The following is a 22,377-nucleotide window of genomic DNA, read 5'->3' on the forward strand; positions in this document are numbered from 1 at the left end:
TAGGAAACTAAGCATTTACAAACATCGTACCCAAAAGGAAACATACATGTTATCTCACCAGCATGGATCAAATAAAACAAATGAACTCAGGTCGTAAGGAAACACAATAAACCTCCTTTATTATTTTCATATACAAATATAAAATGTCATCAGTGTTATGGAATGCAAAGAAATTACTTTGTGAGTTCCTCTACTTATTAAATGTAATCAATTTGTCAGAGCGAGTTATTTTTTTACACATTTACTGTACATGTTAAAATCTGCATGCAAACAGACAAAAACTTAAAAACATACAAAAGTTTGCTACATAACGGAGAACAAGCGGCTCTGAGCTTCATGAAAAAATGTTCCTTTACATTCTGCCATCCTGCCTGGTGGTCTTGTCCCGACACACAGATCTGCTACCCCCTGATTCCTCTCTGCGCCTGTTTCAGCAGCGAATCAAAGTCGAGGTCATCGAACCGGCTCTGTGCGGGAGATCGCTCAGCGTCTCTGTTTGCATCTGAGGAAGACGAGGAGGAGGACAGGTTATATCTTCAACATGAAAAGTTGTAGTGGTGTAAAAAAAACCAAAAAAGCATTCATTTAGATTCCAACAAACAGACAGAAAGGGTTTGTTCCACTTTCAAAAGAAGAACTTAAGGCGTTTTTTGACTGGAGGAACTTTATCCCGGAACTACATGCATTTCGACCGAAGGACCCAGGGTCTAGATTTAGTTCAGGGTAGATAATCTCCCCCCTAAAAAGCCCCTGATGAGGGGTAGTACTTTTCACCGGGGCTTTCGGGGGCAGGGCCTGCAATGCTGAACGTGTCTGATTGGTAGATTAACCGCAGTGTTTTTATTCCGCCCGTCATCCACAATAACCTCACACACATCTGTGATTCACTTGATTTCTCTTTCTTTCATTAGTTTTTATTTGTTCTATCTTTTTTGTATGTGTGTGTACTTTTCAAAAGAAGAAGCTGTGATTCTCTTGATTTAGCAGCTTGTAACAGTAGTCTTCTCAGCCCACAGCGAATGCGTCTCCCCCGGTGTTATGGTTTAAAAAGTGACCCTGTAAACTGGAGACCTTCAGCTGAACGTGTCAGTGTTTGTGGAGTTTACACAGCTGTTGAAACACAGAGGGAGTTCCTGGGAATGCAAACTAGTTTAGTTTTTATTAAGATTTCAAAATATCCTCATCAGATATTTAATGATCGTCTAAAGACGTTTATGAGGGATGCATCCAGCTGAAAGACTCCAGTTAACAGGGTCGCTGTTTAAACCAAAACACCGGCCGATTTCTGTCACGGCATTTTGAGTTCAAAAGGATTTTAAAGCCGTGTGGAAACGTCTTTGCTACTCGCGCTTATCTCCTCTCCCATGTTGATTCAGTGAATCCATCTGTGATGAAATACAGCACCATCTAAAACAGCGCCAGCTGAGTCTTTTCCATGCTAACAGGCTAACTGTTGTGTTGCTCATAATGATACCAGCCTGTCCGTCTGCTTCTATGGTGTCATCTGTGATGAACAGCATCCGTCTTTGTCCTACTGCCCTCTACTGGTCTGGTGGTGTAGTGCATTTACTTTTTTTTTTCTCCATACGTCACTGGCCTGATTTTCACAATCTACCCGGGACTTCAGCCCGTGGTCGAAACACAGACAACAATGGGGGTACAGGAACCTTTTGGTTCAGGGTAAAGTAGTTCTGGGGGCTAAAAGACCCCGGAACTGTAGGTCGAAATGCACCATTTCACTTTAAATAAGTTTCCTGCTGGTTTTAACAAAACTGTGACAGCTGAACAACCCTTCTTACTTTTACTTGTACTTTGTTGAGGGGAGTTTTATGTGTTTGGATGCACAACTTGTACTGGCAGTGTTACAAAAATGTTGCTTCCTTGGTTTACACCATGGTTGTATGACTCACAGTGAAACACAAAATGTTTTCCCAATTCCCATCCAGCTTGTTTATCTGAGCGCTCAGCAAATAATACTGAACAATAGAGATTCAGCATTCATCAGTATTTGCTCATGCTGGTTTTCTGGGTGTTAAAATGTTCTGCTTAATGTGGATGAAAAATCAGCAAATGAAGCAAGCAGTGACTTCCTGTTTATCAGGAACACTAATCTATGGAGCAGCTTGCAGACAGAACAGTGCCTGGGCTTTGACGTGATGCTGCAGGAAACTGTATGAAATAGCTTTGAGTCTGAGTCTCACCGAGGTCAGCGTAATTTGAATTACAGAACTGTCTTCTTCCGCCAAAGCAGATGTCAAACGGGAGCTCGTCAGGCTTCCGTAGTTTCCCGCCGTTATCGATGGCTGCAAAAGCATCGTCCATGTTGTAGAACGTGACGAAGGCGTAGTGATCCCTATGAGAAGAGAAGACGCACGTTTTATTTCATTGCTGATGCAGAACAGTGTTTCAGAAACCGTTTTTCAGTGTGCATACTTACCCTCTTTCTCTAAAGTGAAGCGACACACATTCCACTTCTCCAAACTGAGAAAAGCGTTCCCTCAGTTCATCGTGGGTCATGGACCTGCAGATGCGGCCGACATACACCACCCTGCGCTCGTCCTGAATGAAAGGATGTTATTATTACTCACTACTAATTACTCAGTCAGGAAACCCACAAACACAAGACTTAACGTGTTTGTTATCTGCTACTCACAATGGCTTTGAGTTTTTGGATCCTGATCTCGTGCTCTCGCCTGATCCGCCTCGACTCTCTGCTGCTGTAGGGAGGATGAGATGAGACTTAGATAACGCTCATAAACTCATCGAAGGAAGACTTCTACATGAACAACTCAAAGATTATCTTACCAGTAAACATCTCTCCATTTCCGTGGGGACGGAGATCTGGATCTGGATGGGGACCTAGACCTGGACCAGGATCTAGACCTGCTGCGTGTGGTTCTGGTGTAAGACAACCTGCGGCGCCGAGGTGGAGAGCGGGAAATGGAGCGAGAGCCGGATGAACTCGAGCTGCTCTCTGAACGCTTGTGGTGACGCCTGAAAGACAGAAATGAGGGTGTGAAGCCCGGTTTATATTTCTGTCTGATCTACGACTCAGCATACGCAAAAGCCTACGTGTGCCTGACTTGTATCTCTTCAAAAATTTAGCTACGCAATGCAACAACTCTTTTCTTTTGAGCAATAAGTGCAGTATGATCGACTGTTGCTAAACATTATCAGTAAATGTAATCTGAATCAGGGGGAACAACTCCTGATAAACGGACAAACAATAAAGCTGATTACTTTTGTCTTTTTGGAGAGCGAGATGCTGAGCTGGAGGACGATGATGATGATGATGATGATGATGAGCTGGAACTGGAGCAAGGAGATCTCCTTCGATATCTCCTCCTCTCCCTCCCTCTGGCTGGAGGGCTGGGTGGAGGTGTGGGGAGGCTGCACGGAGGTGTCTTCTGCTCAGGTGCACTACAACAGTCCTTCTCTTTGGCGGAAACATCTGAGAGCAAGAGCGTTTTGTCTGAGGTTAGATCTGCTTCTGATCTGGTCCTGGGTTCTTCAGGTGGATGCTGCGGTACAGAATTAGGAGAGGAACTAGCAGCTCTGATGGTGGTATCAGCTCCACCTGTGGAGGTCTGGTTTTTACACTCAGCAGCTGAACTGCTAACCTGAGTACTGGATGAAAGTGCGCGGTCTGCAGTGAGTCTACAGTAATCGTGCTCTGAGGATATGTATGAGAGGATGTGAGCAGCAGGCAGCTCTGGGAGGTTGGCGTGTGTCTTCTTGGGGGGGCGAGGACGGGGGTCAATGATCTGGATGGCCTTGGGTGGAGGATTTTTGCGTCTTGCTGGAGGATCTCGTTCAGTGCTGAGAATGATTTCAGTGCCGAGGGGTTCAGGGATGTCGACACTCTCTGAGGTTAGAAGTTGTGGATCCCTGAGGTTTGAGTCTGAAGTGCTTGATGCTTGACATGTTTCCACACGGGGTGTCAGGAGAGGGTGCCGGGTCTTGTCCAAGAGTCCATCTGTTTGCAAGTTAGGTGATGAGGTAGCACTAACAACTTCTGGCTCCACTCTCCTCTCTTTAGCTGGAGGGAGAAAGATTTAAGACATAAGTTTGATGTGAGACTGAACATGAGCATCAAGTAAATCTGTCACCAGTGACCTGATGCCTCACCTTGTGTTTCCTCAAACTGTTCAAGCAGGCTGGTCACATCAGCCGCTTCAATACCTGAGGGAGGAAGACAAAGATTACATCAGATGATTCTTTCAATGTCTCAGTTATATCATTCTTAGCATCACGTCTCAATAAATCAATTCCATTCATAACTTTAGTAACTGCATCGTGCCAAATTTAACAACACTGAACAATAGCCTGTCGACCAAACATGCCTCTGAGGATGACTAAGTTATTTGGTATTCTGGTGAACACAGTGATTACGAATAAACGACTTCCTGCACAGACTTTCTCTTCTGTGTGCTGCATTGTTTAGTAACTTGAGATGTGATTGTTTGTTCAGTTCTAAAGGGGAAGCTAAATGAACCCTTCAGTTTGTGAACGCCGTCATTTCTTTATTAATTTCATCTCTGGAGTATGCTTGTTCATCTGTTTCTGGTGATTCATTGAAAGTTAAACAGAGGTTTCACTTCAGCGATATGAAACTAAAACAAAGGTTTTTTTGTGGTTTTCTTGAACTAATAGGACTATAGTTTGCTGGAATAACATCATCATGATGCAGAATTGTTAAAAGTAATAGAGCAAACTTTTTCGGGTCTGAGAGGAGACGAGAACAACGATTAAAATGTATTATTTTTTGCTGAATCATGGGCAGACTAATAATTTCTGATGTATCCAGGCAGTCAGGGAATCTAACTGTTGGTTGGTTTCGTGACTGTTAAGCAGATGTGTTGCTCAAGTTAAAATGATGTGTCCACAAGGGATAGTGAGCTGCACTTTCATGCAAGTTTCTGTTTATCATTTAGATAAACAAATGGTCATCAGATCACGGCAGGATGTCGTTATGGCAGACTGTGTTTTGCCTGCTTAACACTCTCCATGCCGACACATTTTCATCCTGATACGTGATAAAATACAATCATACTAAGCTGAAATCCCAACAATTAAACACTGACTAGTTTAAAGTCTAGTTTCAAACATTTACCTGAGTCCTCAGCAGCACTCTCCGCTCCACAGCCCGACTGTGCAGCAGGTGATAATTTATCAGGTGAGGATTCACTGAAGAGAGCGTCTGCTGGTGTCTCTTTTAAAGAGACAGGAGCATCTGTGGCGGCCAGCATTGAAGTCTTTGGTTCAGAGAGGACTGAAGCCGTCTCGCCACAAGTGTTTATGACCTCTGTGTTATGTTGGGACACTTCAGGCTTTGGCTTTAATGAGGATGGTTGTTGCTGAAGTGCTGGACCTGAGGACACGTTTTGGATTTGTTGGGAGTGCATGGCGTTCAGCTGGTTGGAGTCTTTGTTGAGGATCTCAGCTTTAGACCCTGATGAGGAGTGGTGGGTGGGTGGAGGTATAGGTTGGCTGGCTGGCAGTGGGAGGAGGACAGGATTTGGGGGATCGATACTGAGCGGTGCCGCTTTCTTTGCTGGACTTCTTTTACTATCAGGCGCAGTAACATCAGTGTTAGCGGGGACCCGCTGTGCTGGACTGGCCGGTGACGGGACTTTGGATTCATTCCTTGGACGCTTTAATCTGCTGCGCTGTACATGGGTGGATGGTTTGTCCTCTAAGGGCTGAGGTCTGGGTGGAGTAGAGGTGTGTTGGGTTTTGTAAACAGAAGATCTACAGAGCTGGTCTGCACTGGGACTTTGCACATCTGGGGGATTATTCGCTGTCTTTGGTCTACAGCTGATCTGAACTTGTCCCTGTAAACAGAGGATGGGGGTCAGCTCTTTAGGGGGCTCAGGGACAGAGGGCCACTTGGTGGTGTAGTTACCCTGTTTCTCCACCAGGGGCTGTCTCTTCTGGCGCAGCTGTCTGTACTGCTGGAGGCTGAGTGATTTGGCCTTCGTCTCACCTTTGGGTGGTGGAACCTCAGCGGTGTTGCTGCTAATGTCTGAGGTAAGTCTTTGAGATTCAAGTGCTGAGCCAGCTGGATTTTCAAGAGCTTTTGACACAATTTGACTCGTTAAATTCTTCCCATTCAGCGGCTCTTGGTCCTCTGGTTCATCAAATGGAGCCACTTCAACAGGGCCAAAGCTCACCCTCTTCTTCTCTCTGGATTGCGAAGCTTTGGATGAGATTCCATTCAACAACACACTCTTCAGCAGTTTCCCATTATCTCCCTCTTTGATCTGCTTCGTCTCCTTCACAGTGACCTCATCATCAGACACAACATTTATCTCTTCATCGCTCTCTTCAGAGGGTCTCTCGTACTTCCACACCTCCTCATGAGAGAATAATGTGTGATTTCTCTTCAGTTTCTCCTCTTCCTCTTCCACATGCAGCTTCAGGCAGTAGGAGTGCATGATCTTCACCAGGTTGGCCAGAGTGGAGGAGGTAAAGACCTCGACTTCAGGCTCGGCTTTCCTATTCTTACAACAAAACAATGATTCACTTTGGTGTTTTAACATCTTGTGAGAGCCGTTTCTCCCTTTTTTACTCTCGTCCTCTTCATCTCCTTCAATTTTTACTGCACATTGTACGTTTGTAGATTTGGATCTTGGTCGAAGTCTCTCAGCAAGCGATGATTCCTAAAAGGTGGAGAAAAGGAAAAGATTTTTAAGATCTCAGCAGAAAAGTCCTTGTTGTAAATATTTGAATGATGTTTTTATGAATGTTCAGGGTAGTTTATCAAACTGTGTGACTCCTCTTTATCTCATCATCAAAGTCTAACACAGTTCTACTTTTTGCCAGGTCATATGATCTCATGTGCTGGTTATTTGGTCTTTTAAGTCTCATATGGTTGCTGCAGGAAATATTGTTTAGCATATCTATTTGACTGTGTGTGCAGTCAGGTCATTAAAGTGTTGTTACAACAGTAAAGTTTCTATCACAATGTATATGACAGAACAGTAAGATATAGAATTGTCCCTTTTTGTATTTGGACAGTGTGCAGCTCTGGTGTCGTATTATCTGAACTTGAAACAGGGAAAACTGCAGCAATGGATCAAACTTGTGAATTTTGGTATTAGATTCTAATATGTTTCTATATAATACCCACCACTGAGTTGTCCCTGCGCTCCGGGTGTGTGAGGAGCTTTGTGTCTGGCAGAGTGTCAAAGGGAGACGATGTGCCGTCGTCGTCCTCCACACTGTCCAACATCTCTGTCAGGGCTGACAGCAGGTTTTCACTCTCCTCCTCCACTCCACTTTTATCCTGATGAAAGAAAAACAGATTTACTGATTAGAGAGGCAAATTTAACTGAAAGAGGAGAATAATGTGAATAAAAGAGGTTATGATCCAACAGTTCACAGGGAGTATCTTTTCTAACTCTGACCTCTGATGTGACAGTGGAGTCTTCAAAGATGGCCAAGATGGAGTGGTCCATGCAGGACTGTGAGTCCATCTCGATACCTTCCACATCATGTTGCCTGAGGACAAACTGAGGACAGCAAACAAACATTACATTACAGCCATGCGATGTGAATGTAATCCTCTCTGATCTGATTAACGTTACACTACTGCCTGGGTGTGAACTGAACACGAGGCACTGGACACAATAAGCTGGAAAGGAATTTTATGGGCACAACAGGAAAAACAAAACGCGCAACTTCCCTGTTTGATTCTGCTTTAGTAGATAAAGCATTAAAAACTGCTTTCTATGGATAAACCTTTAATGCAAAAACAGAAAAAAGCCCTCTGGAGTCACCTCTATTGAGCGTATATGGAAAAATACTCCTGGATGAATTACAGTCAATAAATTGTTAGAAAGTGCCCTATGGCTTCATTGGATTGAATGCACAAAAGCATTCTGAATAGAGCTTAAAAACAAGTGCCCTCTGGATGCCTTTGTAGTTAATTATGCAATATAATCAATAATGTAGAAATATATAGAGAGTTTTGGTTTTATTTTTTCATAATTCAACTTCCATGACGTCATTCATCTGTTTCTGAAGCGCTGTTTTGAAGCCAATCGGCGGCGGAGGCCATATTGGAAATGCTGAACACAATCTAACTTCTGTTGAGCTGGTGTGAGGTAAAGAGGCAGGCTTTCACCGTCCAAGCCAACAGCTACAATGATCCCGCCTATGAATCAAGTCAGCTGTGCCTATCTTTATGGTAAACTCATAATCTCAATATCTCAAAAATTGACACGTTATGAAAAAAATCATCCCCCCCGTGTAGAGTGTGTCGATCGAGAAATGAGCTATCCAGACTACACCCGTTTTTTTAACCAGGCTGTAAACGTGTTTATTCCGGCTTTTAGAATGGGTGTGTATGTGTTTTCCAGTACTCCCGGAGCCAGCCTCAAGTGGACACTGGATAAACGGCAACTTTTGACACTTCTGCATTGGCTTCAAAGCTCGAGGCCGGAGTTTGTCGCTTGGGAAGGATCTCCAGACCCCCCTCTTGACACCTTTGCATCAAACGGCCTGCAACATACTACCTATACTACCTACCTACTATCTACGTAGGCAGTAGGTACTGCCTACTACATACTGCATTTGAATTTAGTATGTAGAGTGGCTTTTCTGTTGGATCTGGTCTGCGGTATGCTGGGCCAGGCATCACTGGATTTCCGGTTTCGGAAAGCGGAAGCAAATAACGGACAAGCTGATAGAGAAACTGCTTCTTTAGCATCACTTATGATTTAAAAAGTTAGGAAGTGGTTTATATGGAATTTAAGCACCTAAAAACTGAGTTCCCCCTGTCAAAAAAGAAAAAGTGGAATGAGCGCTGTGCATTATGGGAAACAGTAGGCGAAGCAGACTGGTCTGATGTATACTGTGAAATTTCCCCAAATCAGTACGATATCCAGGGAGTTTTGGCATACTGCAGATGTTGCTAGTAAAGTAGGAGTGTGAGTACCAGGGGTTTGAAAGGAGGTGCCCACTCAAACAGCCTGACTAGCCACTGGTTATTAATGTAATACTACATAAAAACATTTACAGAGATATTTAGATTAAAATGACTCTCTTAGTCATACTGTCTTTAACAGGGCAGGAAATAGTCTCAAACAAGATTGAACATTCTAGTTGTTGAAGTTTCATTCAAAAGCACATACGTCATTATCGTTTAACACTACAGACACTTGAGACTGTGAATTACTGGCATATTAAAAAAGAGAATCCCATTCACTTGTGGGTCTTACTATGTGACTCAATGTGGTTTGTGGTCTTATGCACGAGCAGACTGTAAAAAGTAATGTGTCACTGCTAAAGACATTTTAAAGAGGACCAAAGTTTGCACCTAGAGAAGGGTTAGAGCACGAGGCCGGAGAGGCGGGACACGAGCTGCTCAATCATGAATGAGGGAAAAGGCAGCACGAGCCTTCAGGGTCTACACAAGAACTGTGACATCATCTAAACCCGTGGGAGGCTGAACACCAGTTCACCCACAGACCTGCCCAATACACCGCATACTGTCAGATAGTACACTGAGGACGACACGGTTCAGTTGTGTTGAGGGAAAATGAACGGCCACGTTGAGTTTTCAGAGCGGACAGGGTTCAGGGTGCAGCCTGGTCTGAACATCCTGTACTCGGCAGGAAATGAACCGGTCTCTCTCACTTCTAGAGACTCATTTACTGACCAGAGAGACCAGCAAGGCTCGCTTTATTACACTTAACATTAACAAACCTGTTACAACATTACATAAAACATGTTGAAGCAGCCTGGACGACTCCCAGCTGGTCCCCACAGTAGTACTACTACCCAGCTACAGCCACGTGTCGCCATGCGCGCATGTGGCCTCATGCACCAGCGAAACAGCCCCCATTAAACCCCCGAAACCCGACCACATGCAGCACACTGATGTCGTATGAGCTGAAATGAGAGACCAGGTACCTCATTGAGAGAGTTGCTGACCAGAAAGTCCCTTGAACCGGCATTTAAATCCCCGTCTTTCCCCCTCCACTGCGCCGCCATCTTGCTGCACCACATGGAGCTCTGAGGCCGGATACAGACACGTGGTCAACGGCGGGGCGCACCAAGAGACCACCGACCTGGGATCAGTTAGGACCAGGACCGCATAACTTCACAAGAATAAAGAGCAGTACGAATCATATTCAAGGTGAGATGTACCTGATTGGTGTGTTTCCCGGTAAGGAAAATTAATTTGCTCATGGAATTAATTTTCTACACAATTTTTATTAATCTTTTTTTCACTTGATCGATAAAAACAGATATTTTGGGGACACTGTTTACTGTCACGTGTTGCCTTTTTAATATTTTTCAGCACTATACAGACTTGATGGTCGCATGATTTTTGATTATTAGAAACATGATTTTTATTTGAAACATTTGTATTTATTTATTGCTCAAAAGCGACGTCTAGCGTTCAGAGGAATAAACAAGTATCCCTTCTTTCAATCAATCAATCAATCAATCAATCAATCAATCAATCAAGTTTTATTAATACAGCACCTTTGATAGAAATCAAATGCGATTTTAAGTGCATTAGAGCGATTAGAAAAAAATAGAATAATTAAAAAAATTTAATTATAAAATTATGTTTTTTTAAAGAAGAAGAAGAAAGAGAAAAGCAAATGGATATCTGTATTAAAAGGGCCTAAAATAAAAGTTTTGATGCAGTTCTTCTTGAAAAATGACTAAGAAATAATCAAATATTATATTTGTATTATTTTCTTTTATTCTGTCACAATTTTTTCCCTCAGTTTACTTACAATGAATGATCGTGCTGTGCGCTCTGACCTTGGACTGCACAAATGTATGGTGTCTTATAAGCCCGTGTGGGCTGGGCATATGATTGTATGCATGGCACAATAATAAAATAAAAACTTCAAACTTCTTATTAAAATACACATATCGATTGATGAAATGGTTGTTGCAGTGATGCATCATTTAAATTGTGAACGAAGAGTTTATGTTATTTTAATTATTTATCAGCTTACTTTTATTTTAAGAGGGCTTGTTATTTGTCTATTTTTGTTTCATTTGTTTAAATGTTTGTTTGATATGGTGTATATGTGTAGAATGTAAAAGGTAAATAAAAAATTATACAAAAAAAAAACTAAAAGTAAATAAAAAATAAAATATGACCAGTTAAGACAATTAAAAAGGTAAAGATAAAAGTCCAATATAATATAAATAAAAGCACTAAAATAGCAATAAAAAATAGTAATAGGATAATACAAATTGAAGAGTTAAAAATAAATGAAACAATAGCATATTAAGATGAATATAAAATGATAAATTAAAAGAAGTTATAAAAGCCAGACTAAGTAGATGTGTCTTTAATTGACTTCTAAAAGTCTCAATATCTCTATAAGCTCTTCTTGGATCCTCCAGCAGGCTGTTCCATCGTACCGGAGCGTTGTCGTGGCTGAAAGCAGCATCACTGTTAGTTTTAGTTCTGCTCTGAGGAACAGCTATAGAGAGGAGCAGGGAGATCTGAGAGGCCTCCCTGGTTCATACACTAAAAGTTTCTCTGTGATGTAGTCAGGTGCGAGGCCATGCAGCATCTTAAAAACAAGTAAAATAAATTTAAAATCAACATGAAAATAAACAGGCAGCCATTTATCTAAACAGTCAACTTGTAAGTATTTTTCCACAGTTTTAAGTCTAGAGACCGAAAGAGTCTTTGAAACTGTTTTTTAATCAATCAAAATTGCACAATTTCAGCAAACAGACCTGCTGCTCAGGCTGCCTTACCCAATATGAAATTAACGATTACTCTGGACCTGTATTCCCCCTTTATAGCAGAAGGCTTTGATAGAGAAAGGAAGCACTTTAAGTGTAGCTGGGGATTATTTTCAAAGTGGAAACAACTCTCTGTAAAGCTGTTAAATTTACCCAAGTGCTCCATTATTTCCAGTGTAATAATTTTCCATACAGATTTCAGCACATTCAGCTTTACTCGCCGATTACAGTATGTCAGACATGATAATAAGCACCATTAACACAAGCAGTTTCGGAGGTGGTATAGTCATATAGGAGTTCATGCTTCCTGGGGACTTCCTCATCAACAGAACCATCAGAGACTCACAATATTGATGTGTTGACTCTCCTGTTTTATGTGTCCACGCTCTCCACCCTGGTGCGTCTCACGCTGTCATGGCCTCAAAACTGTTTTACAACCCTGTTTGAATATAAATGGCTCCTCCTGAGGTGCAGATTTGAGTCTTTGCATTAATTTAAATGTATTAAGCCTTCAGAAAACATTTGTACTGTACACCCCATCATAATGATTGAATATATTTGAATTAATTTGTGCTTGTGTTCACTCGGCTTACAGTGCTGCTGAGGCCCTACTTAACTTGTGCTTTGCAATCACATGAATCAGAACCAGTGCTGATTCATGATAAATGTTTTTTGTCTCTTCTTCATCCTGTGCAGATTCTAAACTCTTCCACATAATATAAGATTAATCTTTATGCCAGCACTGCCTTCTTAGTACGATCTCACTGGTGTGGTTTTGCATTTCTCCCTCCAGCTGATGAAGACCAAACATCACCAAACCTCGTGCTCCACTGACAAATCATATGACGGTCGCTGGATGGTTGATTACATTAACATACTCAGCACTGAGGCAGATTATTCTTCTCTCATCTCCTACTTCAGCAACAATCCTAACACTCTCTTATGAGATGTGCGGGATGCTGAAGTTGCTCCACTTTTCAAAGAGTTTGTTTATTGAAGGTCGCCCACATTAAGTTTGTAACGTGCCACCACACACCAGACCGGTAAGGCTGATCTCTAATGGTTAAAACTTCTGATCCTGTAAAGTATGAAATAGAAAATTCACTAAATAACTTGACATGCAGTTATTACAACCTTTGTGTTTTTTGTGATTCCCTCTGGTCCCTCTGGAAACAGCTTATCTGGCTCAGTCCAAATGCAACAAAACCTGCTGCGTCATCACCTTTGAAGCCACTAATGAACATGTTTTCATTGTTTGACCTTTTCAGGTGCTGGAAGGTTTTTACTCATACAGCCAGCTCTTTATTTTTCCCCACTGCCTAAGATATAGTATGCTAAAACTTGTGCAATTTGCATATGAAAAGAACAGATCGTCACATTTTTAGAAAGAAAGGGAATGTGTGTTTGTCCCAAAAGCTTTAAAGTGGTGTTTGTGGAGTTTGTGTATAAAACAGGTTAATTGATACTGCAGCACGAAACCTTGATTTGTTCAGGACTACTCTGTTCAAATGTCTTGTTTTCTCTGAATCTGCTGGAGGAAGGGATGTAGCTTGTCATGCATTAAAGATGATTACTAAACAGAATGAAAACAACACATAGATGCAGCCAGTGTGTTACATTAGCTTTGCATGCTAATAGTCAGAGTGAAATGTTTGGTTTGGTCCGTCTGGTCAAACTTTTAGCCGATGCAGAGCCCAGATGAGAGATCCTGACCTTCATTACCTGCTTCATTGCTAATGCTTCATATCTTTGTACCCTCCATTTTTCAAAACAGAAGCTCCCCAGCCTCTTTCTTCAAACAGTTGTTGTTGCATTTTTTATAATGAAGTTTAAGTCTTCTAGCTCAGTCTGAAGCAGTTTTGATGACATCAGGATTATTTTCTCAAACCAGGGAAAAATGTAACTTTTCCAGCGTCACAGAGGAGAACTGTTTTCACAGACTGAGTGCTGCTCTGTTACCTGGCCTTTGAGCTGCTCTCATGTCTTAACGGAATGTTTTGAAAAAGTAGACTGGAAAAGTGAATTTGAACACCTCATCAAGACCGATCAGTAACCCAGAAAGTCTGAAAAAGTTTTGGTGCTAACCGTCCGAGATGATGTCACATTACCCTGAACCTGGTGCAGAGAGTAGACCCTGCGTTGCTTTATAGTGTGTGGTATTTTGTTTCACTGGAAGAAACAAAGAGAAACACATTTTTCTGTCATACATTTATTAATTATCATTCTTCATTCTCATTTGCAAATTACATAATAAAAAACCTAATTTAATTTTTCTCTAAGATGTTGAACTGGATGTCCTGAACTAAGCATTATTTTATAGTGTAACAGACACTCTGGTTATTCTGTTTTATTTTGTTGGTCTCTGCAGTTCTCTTAGGCTATATATATATTTTTTCTGATAGAGAATTATTGAAAACAGAAAAAAGTAGATTCTGGATGGTACTAAGTAATAACACAGGTACATCTTACGTTATTGATTAGTAGTTTTAAGTAATTTGAAGGTGCTATAACATAAAGCTTATACAGCAAATAGAGACGGCTATCAATAAGGTGTTTATAATAATCTTCAAAAACTATGTTACAAAGTGCTTTACAATACCTCAAAGGACATGTGCAAAATAAAGAGCATTTTAAAAGACCATACAGTCAGTGCAAGTGTCATAACTATTATGAAATCATAAAAACAAAATAAAAGCAGGACCCTTTGCAAGACACTTTGATCAAATCAAATCAGGAAATGCTCTCCAATAAAAGTACGTTTTTAGCAATCACTTAAAAGAGAGCACAGAGACCACCAACCTTATTTCCTCAGACAGTTCATTCCACAGCTGTGTAGCCCGGTCTGAAAATGCCTTGTCCCCCCTTGTTTTAGACCAGATTTTGGGACCGAAAGTAGCTGTTTGCCCGAGGATCATAGATTGCGCACTGGAGTGTGTGGTGTTAAAAGGTCAGAGATAAAACCAGGACCGAGACCTTGCAGTCCTTTAAAAGTAACCAATAAAATCTTAAAATCAATTCTAAAACGTACTGGCAGCCAATGTAGAGAAGCTAAAACAGGTGTGATGTGGTCGTACTTCTTGGTTCTAGATTAATGCCTGGCTGCTGAGTTCTGGACTATCTGCAGTCTGTCAAAGGATTTTTGGTGAAAATTTCAGGTAAAAAGGCTGTTGCAGTGGCTGTGTTTATATAAAAGCATGTAAAATCATCTCTGAAACTAAAACTAACTAAGCAAAAGAATGGGCTAATGCAACATACTCAAGCCCTCACAATGTTTCAACTTTATGTTTTAAAGCTCCTGGACAAGCTAGCTGGTAGAATGCTTTTCTAACTTGTGATAAAAAACACTTGATTGGATTTGATTTTTTTTCATATGTCTTGTGGTCCTTACAAAAGTGTCCCACTGCTTCAGAACAATCATTCTGGAACATAACAAATGCCCTTGAATCAGATTATTACTGTTTTTCTACATGGTTTTCTTTTTGTGTAGTGTATATTTTGCAAACACTGCTGTCAATGTGTTTCATGTTGGTTTTTTTTTAATGCTTAGGAGCAGCATTATTAGGGGAACTGCACATACTATATCTGCACCAGAGGGAAAAATACTACTTTTCTTAGCAGATTTGAGCAATTATTGGATTATCAGAAGCGTGTTTTAATGCACACTAGTTGTAATATTGTGTTTAGCAGTGTTCCTTCCTTATTTTTTGAAGGATTTTTAAAGGATGTTTGACTGATTCAGGACTTTTAACATACGGACTGGTGACACTATTCACTCTTTTTCAATAAAGATCCTTCCATGCTTCCTTTCAGCAGGTTGGAATAATCTGTTTAGTGTTGTTAAAGCTGTTATGATTAATTTCCTCCACTAGATGGCACTATAATACACCTCCTTATGTGTTCAACTCGCACTCTAAAGCTCTCAGCCTTTAAAAGTTGTGAATGAGTTCATCTGAAATGAACTGTCACCCCTTGTTAGTCACCTGTCCTCAGGGGAAGCCTATCAGGTAATCCTAAATGAAAGAAAGGGATACATAATGAATCCAGGTTCATCACCTCTTCATTTGTTTCGCGTTATCTTGTTCCATCTCACTTTTTTGTGCAGATGAGTATGGATGTGTCTGGTTCGTTATCTCATGCATACCAGCGAGGAGTTGACCTTTCAGCTGAATGTCACGGTGGTACACGGAGTCAACGGCTGTGTGAGATTAGCTGGAGGGAAATACGCTCACAGACTCACTTTTAACAGAATACTCTTTTCCTCTTATATAGAGCCACATGGAGTATATTTTCAACAAAGAAAATGTTCCCTCAGTACATCTGCTGTCCTCTGATCAGTTCTTTTCGTTTCTACTATTGCTTCGAGTCTCTTTGACCTCTCCCGCCGCGCACATACATACACACACACACACCACCTTTCATTTTGTCTCCCACAACTCTTGAAACACATTACTCTCTGAAATGGGGCCAAAGCATCCTCCAGTCTCCAGCGGATGAAGTGCAAGTGTGTTCAGTAGTGTAAGTGTAACAGTGTGTGTTCAGGCGGGGGGGAGTGCGGTGTAAGTGGGTCACCTTACTGCAGCATCCAGCACCCAGCCACCATGTCGGTACAAGGCCCCACACACACTCAGACACACATTCAACCCACTCCCCATCCACTGTCCCCTTTTCCTGTCACTCTGGAGACTGTTTTTGGTTGAAAAATGTGAACACTCCCTTCACTCGCTCATAAACGGACATTTTCCTAACATCCCAGAAGCCCAACAGTGTGCCAGACTCTACTCCCATCTCAGGGGGGAAAGGAAGACGAGTAAAAACTGAAACCACTTTCTCATTCCTCTTTCTCCACATCACTCCCCCTCCTCCCCTCTGCCTCCGGTGTTTTCCTCACTCTTGACCTACTGGAGGACTCCCACGGTGCTCTTTTGCCATGTTTGAATTTTTAAAGAACCTGCGAGATCTGAGGAGTCAGATACCTGTGTACGCTTTCCCCTCGCTCCTGTTGTGTGTTCTTTTTTTCTCTCCATGATCTCATGTCATTGTTTCTCTGAAGTCATGCATGTGTATGCACTTCTATGACCTTTCAGATACTGTGTAATCAAGAAGAGGTGTGCTAAAGAAGACAAAGGCAGTCTGATCTTTAACCTGACACCTCTTTGATCTGAACACATGCGTTACGTTGAGTTGTGGAGTTGTTTCACCGTCGTTCTCTTTTTGATTTGTCTTGTTTTTCTTTGGCTTTCACAGCAGAGAAGAGGAATGCCCTCCCACATGGTGCAGAGAACATCTGTTAGTGAGAAATGAAGGCCTGAGAGAGAAAGAGGAGGAGGAAGGGGACTTACATTAACACAAAAGAAAGGAGGTGAAGACAGAAGAAGGGAGCATGTTTAGAGAAGGAGAGAGTGAGAAAGTGGAGGACACCACCCTCTCTGCATTGGTACAGGTAAGAGACGTTTCTGCAGGAGGTAGTGACATACAGGTGTGCGCACTCATATGAATGTGCGCACACAATCACAATGTGGTAACAGAAGCTGACATTAATAATGTAGCTGAGAGAAACAGGATGCAGTTTGTGCCTTACATAAGAGTTTAGAGAGGGCCGCCTGTCTCCAAACAGCCTCTTTCATTCTCTGCTCTGCCCTCCGGCTGGATGCACACAAAGATTTCTTAAGCTAATTAACCAGCACATTTGCCATCCAAACAACTTTGCAAGATAAGTGTACTGAAACAAAGGCATGAGAGCGGAGCTAAAGCCATTTTTAACTTCAGTCTACTGACTTTGGGTGATTTGTTTTACTCATGGGGCAAATTTCTTCTGCAGTATTTCTCCTCCAGTTCCTAATTTGTTGGATGTTACATTATTGAAGTTCTGTAGCGGGCTTGTTTGTAGCAGGCACGGCTCGTTTATAGACTGAGTACAAATCCTTCAACATTAATGACCTGGAAATTAACTTCTTCTCTGCAGCCATGGTTTAACTGATAGGGTTACCACATCGTTGGTCCGGGTCACAGGGTCAGGTGGAGTCTAACTGGGCCGATATTCACTTAGACTACATCAGAAAAAATCTAAATCTGAAACACATGCAGACTTCAAGCTGCATTAAGCAGTATGTTGGCATGCAAAGTTCAGCTATTTAATGGCAAGGATGGTTTGTTAATGCGTCTGCTGATCTGACCAGTGGCGGAGTCAGACTTTTTTTGACTGGGGTGGGTAAACGGACTTTTGGGGTGGCCAGGCGTGGTAAAGGGGCTTATACTAAATCTAGGCGGGTTATCTCCAATAATCACATTTGCTTTAACTTATCATATAGAACATTCAAACAAATGTTATATTATTATTTATAATGTTTCCCTTCAAAGGTAACTCAACAGAGGAGCAACATTTAAATCAGCTGAACTTAACTCATTATGGATTTAAAATGAAGATGTTTGTCCAAACTCTCCATTTAAAGTACAATTGTGGTTTAGGGTTTCACTGTGGCCCTTCAGGTGGTCAATCAGAATTCAGGGGTGGTCATATTTCTACTTTGTGCCTTCCCAGATGTGTAGACTACCTATGCCATGGGCACTTATGCATTCCTGTACCATCAGGAATGCTAGCTTTTAAACTGTGTGCTGACAACAAGCCCATTCACCACCGGGCAACACATACACTACCAGTCAAAAGTTTGGAAACACCTTCTCATTCAAGGGTTTGTATTTCTTTTAATGATTGTAAACACTGTAGATTAATACTGAAGACATCAAAACTATGGAAGAACATATATGGAAATATTGAATGAACAAAAATGTGTTAAACAAAGCAGAATATGTTTTATATTTTAGATTCTGTAAAGTAGCCCCCTTTTTCCTTCATGACAGCTTTGCACACTCTTGGTATTCTCTCAGTCTGCTTCATGAAGTGGTCTCCTGGAATGGTTTCTAATGAACATGAGCCTTGTCAAGAGTTCATTTGTAGAATGACTTGCCTTCTTAATGTGTTTGAGACCATCAGTTGTGTTGTTCAGAGGTAGGGTTAGTACACAACGGATAGTCCTATTTGACTACTGTTGTAATCCAGATTATGGCAAAACCAGATTATTTCATAGTTTTGATGTCTTCAGTATTAATCTACAATGTCGTCATTGAATGAGAAGGTGCATCCAAACTTTTGACTTTTAGTGTAACTTAAAAAAAACAAGAGCTTACAGAGGGGGAGCTCTGACATAAATTCGAATGAATCCGACCACATTGCGACAGATTTCCCTCAACGCTTTTACAAGATAATGTTCGTTATTGTCGTGCTGACAATTTGCTGCACTGCCCCCAAAGCCAAAAGAATCTGTAATGAAGGCGTTATCAAGTTGTTCCTTAGCTTAAAACTGCAGCCAGAAGAATCAAGGGAAAGCAACAATAAAGAAGTGAGGGAGCATTTCCCCACGAGTCAACAAAGTTTATTGTTTGGCAGCACAGCAGGGAGCCGCAATACTTGATTAGCTCCAAAAATTGCTCTCCTGGTCTCCTTTGTCATTTTCTTCCCTCTGCTTCTGGTTTCCTGTTTACTGTCTGACTTTCAAAATGAAGCTTCCACAGCCCTTATGTCTCTGTTATTAATCTGTGTTATGTGTGGGCTCTGACTGTCTGCTAAGTATGGGAAGTGTTAAAGTATGTGTGAGTGTTTGTGTTTGTGTGAATGTGTGTGTGTGTGTGTAAATAATCACAGGAAGGTGTGAGACGCTGCACATTGTGTTTAAATGCCCCTAAAAGTATGAACTTGTCTATTTATGTGGACAGATAGTTGTGTGAATCATTGATATCATTTGTTCGTGTGTGTGTTTGTGTGTGTGTGTGTGTGTGTGTGCGCGCACGTGTGCGTGCGTGCATGCGTGCGTGTGTGTGTAAGCTCATCATGCTTGTGCTATCCTTTTTCTGCCACATTGCCATGGCGACAGTGCCCTCCCGGGGTAATGGGGGACGAGTGCGCCAGAGCTATTTATTCTCTCTTTCCTTCCCTCCATCCATCCATCGCTCTCTCTTCTCCTCCATCTTCCTCTCTCTCTCTCTTGCTCTGTTTTCCACTCTCTCTCCATCTCTGCCCTCTTCTTCCTCCTGCAACCTCTCCGTCTCTCTCCATCTCTCTCCTTCCTCTGCTCTTTCTTCCCCTCTGTGATTGGCTTAACACTCTCCTCCTCAAAATGAGATACTGCCTAATGAGACAGAGGGTGAGGAGGAGAGGGAGGGGGGGAGACAAAGAGCAAGTGTCTTAAAAAAAGGAAGTAGAAATATGTGGGGGAGGCGATCTATGCAGACTTGTGTTCCTTGTTGCATGTAAAGAGAGAAAACCTCTGTGATGTCATTTTGGAGGGAAACAGCAGAGCATGTCTTTGAACCGAACACATCCCTTCGTTTCACTCTCTGTCCTGCGCGGGCGTGTGTGTGTGTGTGTGTGTACTTCACTGTACCTGCATGTACTCGTTTGAGGTGTGAGTAGCTGTACTTTCATGGAAGCTGGGGACTCGGCTGAGGTCATGACCCTTGAAAAACTTGAGATTTGAAGAGCTCTGTCCCAGAACAGTGAGTCTTTATACTCGTGTTTAAAACAGAGGTCACTAGCCTTTGACCTGCATCCTTCCCTTTAAAACAAACTTCTTCTTGCCATGGATGCAGTGTGATACAAACTGAGTTAAGAACGATTGTCTGTTTTGTAGATTAAAGCTCCTGTCAGAAACCTTCTGGACCTGTTGTTTTTGGCGCCCTCTTGTGGACAAAGCTGAATTTGTCCTGTGCATGTGTCAGCGCTGCTTTCTGATGACAAAGATCTCCTAATGCTTTCCTTTGACACTGAAATGCATCACTCACTCACTGTGAATGTTATCTGTTGAAAAAGGAAAATAGGCTTTTTTTTTCAGCCTGCTGTAAAATGTCTCGTCTGACACCTTCCCCCTTCACAGCATTTACAGGCATTAAATTACAATATAGAAATTGTCAGTCTTGTTGTTGATGGTTTTGTTTCCCTTTTTGGGTCACAAACAGGCATCACTGTTTATGTTTTACAACCATTCAACTCCACACAAGGTCAGGGGTCTTCAACAAATTTAAAATGACTTAAAGGCTGTAACTTTTCAGTTTCACCTTAAAAAACACTTTGGGGGAAATGTGTGTGTGTTTGTATCAAGCGGCAACTTCCGGTCTCAAAATATGAAGCCCATGCGGAAGTGTCATAAACTGCAATACATCGATAGTCCGCTTGAGGCTGGCTGCAGAAACACCAGAAACCACATACACACCAATTCAAAGAAGACGATCTTTGCAGCATTAATAAACATGTTTACAGCCGGGTTCAAAAAATGGCTTCAGTCTATGTAGCTAATTTCTCTATCGGCACAAACTGTACGTGGGGTGAATTTTTTTATAGCGCGACGGTTCAGAAGATATTAAGATTAAGAATTTTGCCCAAATAAGGACATGACTGATTTGACTGACAGGCGGGAACACATAGCTGTTGGCTAGGACGCTCAAACCCCGCCTCTTTACCTCACATAGATCGACAGCAGTTAGGTTGAGTTCAGCATTACCAATATGGCTCCTGCCGACGATTGGCTTCAAAACAGCGCTCAGGAACAGAAAGGTGACGTCACAGATACTACATCCATTATTTATACAGTCTATGGTTTGTATCCACTGGATGAAGCCACAACTTGCAGATGCTACCTTAGCTTAGCATAAAGACTAGAGAAAGAAATATACACATAGATGCCACCTTTTCAGCTCCTATTTATAGGAACAGTACGTCAACTCAGCCATATTGGAGAGGGCGAAGCTACGCCTCTTAATAAATGTAAGCCTCTGACAGCAAAGTGTTCATCCTTAATTAAAATACATAACTTACTGAATTGTGAATCAATTTTCAAGCAGTTTTTTTGTTAAATACGTCAGACATAGTGTATATTTACGATCGGAGAGACTTAACTAACAATATTTATCATAATTAAAAAACAAATACATTTAAAGTGGAGTTTTTTTCAATACTAAAATGCTAAATCTTACACAAAGAATTACAATAACATTATTTTTATAAACATTTTTTTGAAATAAATTTGCCCTGCATGTTTTTTCTTTTTAAATGTAAATTGTGTTATTTTGTTTATAATCAAATTCAAAATCCGTTATTTACATTCTAAGTCACACATTATGTCCAAATGTATTTCACATTAAAAACACATGTAATATATGAAACAATAACAATGTATCACAGTAATATTTTATGACAATAATAAGGATAATGTGTTATGTAATATTTAATTTGTGGCATATAATGTAATATACTATTATCTAATATATACAATTGTGTATTTATACATTTTTGTTACATAGACATTACATTACATGTAGGTGTAAATCATTTCTTGTATTATACATGCATTTAAAACATAATCAGTAAAATATTGTGAAACATCTTACCTGAGAAATATTAATCACTGATATAGTTTGGGTATTTATTTTACACATGTAAAATCTGCACCAAAGTTTGCGTATATCATCTCCAAATGTGACAGAAACCAACAATCAGCACCTCTAAGTCACAAATGACTTTATGACTTCCTCACACACTGTAAAATCATTTTGATACTACACTGATTTGTTTAAAGGAGAAGGTGGGCCTGAGTT

The 22,377-nt window shown here is 41.2% G+C and overlaps 2 protein-coding genes across 6 annotated transcripts in view; one reads left to right on the forward strand and one right to left on the reverse strand.

Annotated features, from left to right (window-relative positions):
- Window positions 1–94: 94 nt before the first annotated feature.
- si:dkey-93h22.8 (uncharacterized protein LOC449943 homolog) lies at window positions 95–10,096 on the reverse strand. 2 transcript variants are annotated; one of them, XM_034688013.1, is made up of 11 exons: window positions 9,919–10,096; window positions 7,410–7,514; window positions 7,133–7,288; window positions 5,114–6,662; window positions 4,129–4,182; window positions 3,241–4,039; window positions 2,806–2,994; window positions 2,654–2,714; window positions 2,438–2,559; window positions 2,202–2,353; window positions 95–502 (listed from the first exon to the last, which is right to left on the reverse strand). In XM_034688013.1, exons 1-11 carry the CDS (start codon window positions 10,012–10,014, stop codon window positions 402–404), a joined length of 3,384 nt encoding a protein of 1,127 aa, XP_034543904.1. In that variant the 5' UTR covers window positions 10,015–10,096; the 3' UTR covers window positions 95–401. The 2 variants fall into 2 exon arrangements, with proteins under 2 accessions (XP_034543904.1, XP_034543903.1); XM_034688012.1 differs by having other exon boundaries at window positions 2,654–2,717; window positions 9,919–10,095.
- The window catches only part of ldb1b (LIM-domain binding 1b), a 45,714-nt gene continuing 32,693 nt past the window's right edge, over window positions 9,357–22,377 (forward strand). For 2 of the 4 annotated variants that reach the window (XM_034688015.1, XM_034688020.1), the window contains exons 1-2: window positions 9,487–10,144; window positions 16,978–17,173. The gene's annotated coding sequence lies outside the window, so the exon portion shown is untranslated. Of the gene's footprint in view, window positions 10,145–16,977; window positions 17,174–22,377 lie in introns of all 4 variants that reach the window. The other 2 variants (XM_034688018.1, XM_034688014.1) reach the window with 2 other exon arrangements.

This window comes from Notolabrus celidotus, chromosome 7 (assembly GCF_009762535.1).
Source record: "Notolabrus celidotus isolate fNotCel1 chromosome 7, fNotCel1.pri, whole genome shotgun sequence".
NCBI lineage: Eukaryota > Metazoa > Chordata > Actinopteri > Labriformes > Labridae > Notolabrus > Notolabrus celidotus.

Bases quoted from the DNA above. Each gene is read 5' to 3' on its own strand.
- si:dkey-93h22.8 (XM_034688012.1), bottom strand. From the start codon at position 10,014: ATGTGGTGCAGCAAGATGGCGGCGCAGTGGAGGGGGAAAGACGGGGAT. The intron at 2,995-3,240 runs GTAATCAGCTTT...TCTGTCTTTCAG, and splicing joins CGCTCTCCAAAAAGACAAAA to GCGTCACCACAAGCGTTCAG. The intron at 2,354-2,437 runs GTAAGTATGCAC...CTCTTCTCATAG, and splicing joins CTTCACTTTAGAGAAAGAGG to GGATCACTACGCCTTCGTCA.